Source organism: Amphibalanus amphitrite, unplaced genomic scaffold (genome assembly GCF_019059575.1).
Source record: "Amphibalanus amphitrite isolate SeventyFive unplaced genomic scaffold, NRLGWU_Aamphi_draft 000057F_arrow, whole genome shotgun sequence".
NCBI lineage: Eukaryota > Metazoa > Arthropoda > Thecostraca > Balanomorpha > Balanidae > Amphibalanus > Amphibalanus amphitrite.
Window position 1 is genome coordinate 1,208,865 of NW_024881553.1, and position 7,285 is coordinate 1,216,149.

Sequence of the window (7,285 nt, forward strand, 5' to 3'; positions counted from 1 at the left end):
CCCTCCCCTTATCCCTCCACTGGGGGTCGACGAGGGACCGTCTGAATCTGCCTCTAACTGCGTCACGCGCATCATGTGAACGATCAGTCGCGATCGCCGGAGGCTGCCACCAATCAGAGAGCCGCCACGCGTGACGCGGTTCATCGTCGACCAATCAGCGAGAAGCAGCGCGTGCCTGGCACGGAGGGCATCAACAGAGAACCAGAACACAACGCTTAGAAAGCAAAACACGGCCTGTTTTTACTGATACAGGAGTCGATTGTGCCTTTCGTGGAGCTCGGAAATCCCTTGAGACCGACAGTTGGTCATAAACACACAACTTTGATGAAACTGAGAACAGGATTAGCTCGTCCATGAAATGGTCGGGCGGAAGCCTCGGTTGAGTTCGGGCATAGCTTGCATAGAACTTGTACAGCAATAAATACATTCCTAGACACACTGACGTATCGCCGTATGAAAGTCCTAAAAGCAGCTATGTCATTGATAACTGATAAGATCAGCTATCCAGCATTTATGATAATCCATGGCCGATCACGATTAGCTAAATTGCACACAACTATCGGTGCAACTTAGATACCTAATTGAGATTTATAGGTAAGTTATACTATTATCTCATAAGCAGGCATATGGAAGTATATTATAAGAAAATATGTTATCTATGGCATTAACTGTGTATCTGAACGTAAGCTGAGAATGGTGAAAATTGTTGAAAGGATGATGACATTTAGGTTGGTGGTCTTTTGCTCATAACAAAAAAGAAAAACATGTTTTGACTTTCTAATAGTTACGAGCAAAATGCCTATTAATTTTCATCATCCTTCTAAACAAATGTGCATGGACATTATGGACTAATCTGGACATTAATCTACGAGTTCCAAGAGCCGCCCATCCGACGTCTAAGCAAATCGAAAACGAACAGTTGTTTCGAGAAACGACTTGACCACTGACGATGTATCGATTGTCACGCCGCTCTCTAGGTTCGACCGGTGGTATCACGATATCGCATCACGGCTACCGGGAAGTGTTGGGACGCCGCCTGGTCACGCCATGTCACGTCATTGACACGTCATGTCACATCATACCAAGTCATCACGTCATTTCTGTCACGCGGATAAGGCGTGGAGAGTCAGGTCAGGACGCCGGAGGTCAGGTCAGAGCATGAGAGATTATGCCAAAGAGCTGGAGGCTGCAGGTCAGATCACAGAAGTGTCCGGTCGGGGCGCCTGAAGGCCAGCTCAGGAGGTAAGAGCTCGGCCTGGGACTCAGCGGTCTCTCCGACTCTATTTTGGTCACAGATCAGCCGTCGGCTCCGTGAGCTTACCGCTCTGACCACTCAGCAGGGGCTGGAGCTCTCCTTGATACATGATCAGCAGCGATCAGTGGGTATATTGGAGCAAGCATCGTCCCCATTACCATGAACGAATGCGTCGAAGCTGTTGTGGGCAAATTCCTCCATGACCTTTCTGAAGGTCCCATTAGGCTCCGCAGTTTTAGACCAGCATGGCTTGCTTATATAACGCTATTTTTGTAAAGGTTTATGCTAAGCTTGTGGAGTGCAGCATTTGACATCTGAGCGTACAGCCAATGGTATATGTTTGCTCTAAAGATAGAGATGACAAAGTATCCGCGGTTAATGTCCTCTTAGAGTCTACGGGTGTGGCTGTGGTTAATAAAGTGCGCGTATGTCAGTGTGGAACACATTCGTATTAGTATTACTGTGATTGAATTCAGCCAATGAAGCCCAAGCAGCTGAAATAGTTGTGCTAAGCTATGTGCTTTTGTTCAAGATTGGAAACTTATTGGACCCGAAGCGGCCGTCTACATATGCAGTCATGGCTGCGGCTGCCAGTTTTAGCCGATGTGACCGTCACGTCACATTCCAGGCGTGATCGACCGGTGGTGCGCCGCATACCGAGTCACGGCAGACGGCGGGCGCAGATCAGCCGAAAGGTCACTGGCAGGTCAGTGCAGGGGTGCCACAGATTGGACAGCAGGTCACGGCCGGGTGAGTGCAGAGATATCAACGATTCGACGACAGGTCAGTGGCGGTTCAGTGCAGGGCCCAGCGTCATAAATATGTTCTTATGCTGCCTGACAGATTTAGGATCTCATGGCGCCATTCTCTAAATTTACTTTTGCACAACTGCTCTTTCACAGAAATGTGACTAAAAAATTAACGTTTTCTGAAAACAGATATTAAAAGGCCGCCCTTTCATAATCTAAATGGCATTGGTCTTGATGTGAAATGAAAAACTGTAATATGTGGAAGTTCCAACCAAAACGTTCAAAAGTGGTTTATCGCAGTGGCCGCTGACATCACAATTTGGTGTTAAATAAAAACATAGCAGATAATATCGCCATTCTATTCTGCAAGACAAGTTACTGACTTTGAAGCGAGGGAAATAAAAGTGCGAAGAAACTAGACGTTTGAGTAACCTTTCACCTGTGGAATCCGGATCAATAATCGGTTCACATAGCTCTAGCTCAAGGTTAGCATTCCCTATTTTCAGCGGGCAACCACAACCCAGCAACGGCTCAGTCATGCCGTTGCTGTCACCGGCATTTCAACTGAAAGCCAGTCGATATTTCAGCTGAAAGTCTGCTGTTCAAGTCCCAAAAATTGCATTGATGCCAGGTTATCACTGGCGACTATACTAACGTCAACTAATGGACTTTCAGATTAGTAAAATTATTCAGTGCTCGCGAGGAACATATTCAGTATAATTAGGCTGATAAATAAGGTTGACCTTTTCCTCGACATCAAAAATGTAAAAACCGAAAAATATACTTAAAAACGGTGATCTTTTGGCCACTCAACTTTATCAAACCAACGTGATAGTTAGATAGCACTTTCAAAAACTTGATGCATCGTTTTCGAATTTTGCTATCTATCACGTTGCTTTGATAAAAGCCAGTGGCCGAATCCTCACCGTTTTTAAACATACATTACTTTTGGTTTGTACATTTTTATGTCGAGGAAAAGGTCAACCTGATTTATTTGCCTGACCATCATGCAATTTTTCATTCATGAAAAGCAATGTTCAAAATGTCGTTTTAATGAAGAGACTGGTATTCAATCAATTCTTATAATCAAGCCCCAAATTAAAGCATGTCACGCTCAACATTAACATTCAGCATAACATTCTGGCCAGCTTATCGCCAGCCTGGCGTCGGCACTGGGGAATTCGTATTTGTTTGTCCTTGAGTTCGCCCACAATCGACCGTCGCCCAATGCCCGCTGTTTTCTATGGGTCCGCTTCCAGGCACTGTCACGCCGACTGAATGCGGCCCGGCCCGCACAGGCCACTGCGGACGGCGTTCGTCTGCGACTGGGCCCCTGTGAATGGCGTCACCGCCGGCTCTGTGCTGTGTGCGCGCGAAGGTCAGGGTCACTGCCGAACTGACCCGCCGGGTGCACTGATGATCGACCGCCACCTGGAGGGCTTCGGCGGTTATTAGGGAGGTGTATCTACTTCAGTAGGTATGCGTAATTGGTGCACACAAGGCAGTAGATAGATGATTGACGACAGTGGACGACAGTCTGGATCTGAATTTTTCCTGCTGGCTATTCAGCGAAACGAATAATGCGTGCGTGCACTGTGCAGCGTGGTTGATGCCACGGCTCTTTAATTTTATCCACCAGGCATGCAAAATCACGAAATTTGGAGATGTATGCAACGTCTTCAAACGAAAGACGCCGTCGCAAACTCAAACCAAACACTGTGCGTCTAAAATTGCTATCTTTATCAGGAACTAACTGCTAAGCGTAGTCGGGCCCGCCGCGCAGCCCGGGATTACGCGCCCGCCTGCGCTGGTAGACTGGCCCGCCCGGCTCTAACGTACTGCGGTACAGTATACCACTCCAGGTAGCTAGACTGCACGGCGGACAGACACAGCAGGACATAACAGACCATACTTTTTCATCGACCCTGGTTCGTAAGGGGATATTGGCATCATTGTGCTTTTAAGACGGATGAATTTGTTTGTTAGACGATTCTGCTTAGCTTTGTAGCGTCCAGACAATTTACCTAATCTTGTCAAATCCCTTGAAAGTATTGCCTTCTCTTCCGAGCACCGCCAACGTAATGTAATTTGTTATGACTTATGAGTTTAGTGTAATATTATCATCAAATACGTATTCTTACTGTGAATGAATAACGCCCTACAAGAATAACAACCGAATATTACATGTTTGCATTGCACTGTGGGTACTTGGATGATATCAGCGTTGCACCGTGTTATTCGCTTGTCGCGGCTTCCATCTGGCCTGCGTTGGTGACCTGGTGGCCTAAATGGCCGGATCACGCCGATCCATAGCACCCCAATGTGCGTGTCCAGTCCGTCCCTCTCCCTCCCACCCCGCCCACCACCACCGACGACGTTCCTTACAGCCCCGCCTCCCCCTACCGCTCACTGCCTTCCACCGTGTCGGTCAGCGCCGACCGCAACGCCCACTGACCGGCAGACCATTGAAACAGAGGCATGTCGGCTTTTCAATTAAACTTTGAAACGTAATAGAACGTCGCTATACTTCTAGCTCACCCGAAGGTAGTTTTGTGCCGCCTATGTATTGACCTAATATTCTCCTTGGTTTTACACTTCCCTATACTGAAAGCTCAAGTTAAAAATGCATTGCACTCTTACTTGATTGCCCCTCAATTTCACACTCATCACACACTCAACTCAAGCCATTAGCTTGCACACCACACACCCTCAAGACACCATTACCTTGTCTACTTTCCTCATATAATAACGCTAACATGTCCGTGTCTGTAATCGTATGCGATGACCTGCACGTTCTACAGGCTATGTAGTGTCACAAGTCAGACAGGACATCCTTCCTCCCATCCTCTCTCCGCTCTCACCTGAACGCACTGGTGGGCCGGCCGGACGTGGGCGAGGTCTGGGCCGTACCGAACAGCGTCCTCTGGCGGTCTCGTGGCGTGAACGGACGGCTCGTGTCCACGGTTCGAACCACGGCCCGGCCGTCCCCGAGCGCCGCGCGAGCCTGAGCCGACACACGCACACACCAGAGGCGGTCACACTCGAGTTGAGACAGATCTCAGTCAAACAGCTTTCAGCCGATGATGTGATCACATCGGCGCAGATAAAAGCATGAGAATGTGGTATTTGAGAATGGAATAGAATAGCTAGTTATATTGCAAAAGATTTAAATGAAATAGGAACTGGGTAGTAGCATAAAAAAACTTGACTGTTGGTTTGCAAAATAATCGTTGCAAAAAAGTTAACGATAAAGAAAGGGGATGTCATCAACTAACCTCATGTATGATTTCTGCAGACGTCTTTTTGGCCCTGGGCAGGGCGTAGAAGGGCAGGTCTCCGTTGGCGGGCAGGCCGCCATGTCTGCCGGCTGACGCCTGTCCGCTCATCAGCTCGGTCATATCAGCCGGCTGCTGGCCCCGCCGCCGTCGCTGCTGCTGCTGCTGCTGCTGATCCTCTTCGTCCGAGCTGCTCAGCCGGCAGTAGTCGCTATAGTCCATGCATTCCTGCGCCCCAGACAGTCGGATAACGTGCTGTCATAGCAGACCGGAGACGCACGTGCCTATCGCCGCAGCGAGGATTGACGCATCGAATGAAATTTTACCATCATGCGTCGAAAAGTCAGGAGCTGGAAGTTATCACTGGCGAACGTTATGTACGATGTACAAAACCAATTGCCGTGGTTAAATGGTTTGGACGCTTTTGCTCAATCTGTGCTAAGACCATTTTAAGAAGGTTATACCAATGATGCGTGATAATTTAGCCGCGCCTGATTTAAATGAGACCCGCAATGTGCATTGTGCATTGTGCAGAAGATTTATATTAAATTCACGACAAAATATTTTGATGGATCTCGTATCCTGGAAAACTTCTTAGAAATATTTTGCGTAGTTCTTTGCTTTACAGAGATGTCCAGAGATTGTTCAGTATTGTAAGACATGTTTATAAAGTCTGATGGCCAAGAGTTGCGAACGAAAATTATAATTAAAATCTAAATCTTTTTGTATTTCATTTTGTATTTCATTTTGTATTTCATTTGAAATACAAAAAGATTTAGATTTTAATTATAATTTTCGTTCGCAACTCTTGGCCATCAGACTTTATAAACATGTCCAGAGATAAAACAGCTCATAAATGGATGACCATTCTAAATTTGCTAGTCAAGGAGGATTAGGTAGTTTTCATTTAATCAGCAGACTTCTGCCATACCATTAGCTTAGACCGAATTACTTCTGTCATACCTAAATGTCGGCTGCCGCGTTCTATCCGTCGTGGCATGCCGCATGGTACGTTTAGCAAGGAGTGGCACGCTTATGTTGTGTGATCTATTTATCACCGGTAACAACTAACATAAACAGAGGCTGGCGCCGCTTCCTTTTTTAACGACCGGGAAACGAAGGATAAGATAAGATTTTGTCATTACTGCCAAAAGGAGGCATTCCATTTTTACTAAGCAGTAAGCCTTGTTAGCGGGTAGGTATATAAGTACTTAAAACGAAGGCAAGCATGGGGTAGATTGCGTAAGCTGTTTAAGATATCGTTGTAAATTAAAAAAAAAAACTCGTTCAGACAATGCTCAAGCTCTGATACCGGATTGAAATCAAAAATGGGGAAGAGAACCTACCTGGATTCGCCACACCTTCCTTCAGCACACAAGCGTTGAGATGGCAGGACACCCCGTATCTATCCTCACAAGTTAACGATGTTAGTAATTGAAGAAACTAGCAAAATGCTCGTCACAAGCAGGGTGTTGAGTCAGTCAGCCAACCCTCTGAACGGCGACTACGTGCCGGCGTCACTCGTCGGTCTGCTACTGCCGGCCGGCGTCCGCCGGATTCGTCGCATGCGCGTCATTTGGGAATGCTTTGCCGTTGCCTAGCAACGTCAGCCAAACACGTTGGCCGACCGACGGCGACGACTACCCAGCCAGCAGGCGGTGCAGGTCCCAACGCCACAACATCTGCAGGTCAATTTTTCTTTTAACTTTAAAGTTAAGTCATGCCATGCGTCATTCAAAGTCAGCCCAGTTGTCAATATGAACCGTTTACCGCTGGTGCTAGCCTTAAGATTAGATTACCGCTGGCTTCATTGCACGCATTGGTATGCGTATGATGTACCTAGTTACCTACATATGTGTACTCGTAAGTGCAATGTGTACGCCGTGCGCGCACGGTGCAAAGTATTATGTTGACAGCGCAATGTGTGCTGAGCAATGGAATGTATTTAGCAACCGTGCGTGCAAGTATGCTTGTGTCTTGTGAGCAATCTGCATACGCCATACACG

At 47.1% G+C, this 7,285-nt stretch overlaps 1 protein-coding gene across 7 annotated transcripts in view; it reads right to left on the reverse strand.

Moving 5' to 3' along the window:
• LOC122378313 (armadillo repeat-containing protein 2-like) overlaps positions 1–6,839 on the reverse strand; it is a 33,049-nt gene extending 26,210 nt beyond the window's left edge. For 2 of the 7 annotated variants that reach the window (XM_043359249.1, XM_043359245.1), the window contains exons 1-2: positions 5,281–5,763; positions 4,866–5,015 (exon numbers count right to left, since the gene is read on the reverse strand). In XM_043359249.1, coding sequence (XP_043215184.1) covers positions 4,866–5,015; positions 5,281–5,501 — 371 coding nt within the window. In that variant the 5' untranslated portion in view covers positions 5,502–5,763. Of the gene's footprint in view, positions 1–4,865; positions 5,016–5,279; positions 5,786–6,625 lie in introns of those variants that run through there. The other 5 variants (XM_043359247.1, XM_043359251.1, XM_043359246.1 and 2 more) reach the window with 5 other exon arrangements.
• Between the last annotated feature and the right edge of the window lie 446 nt (positions 6,840–7,285).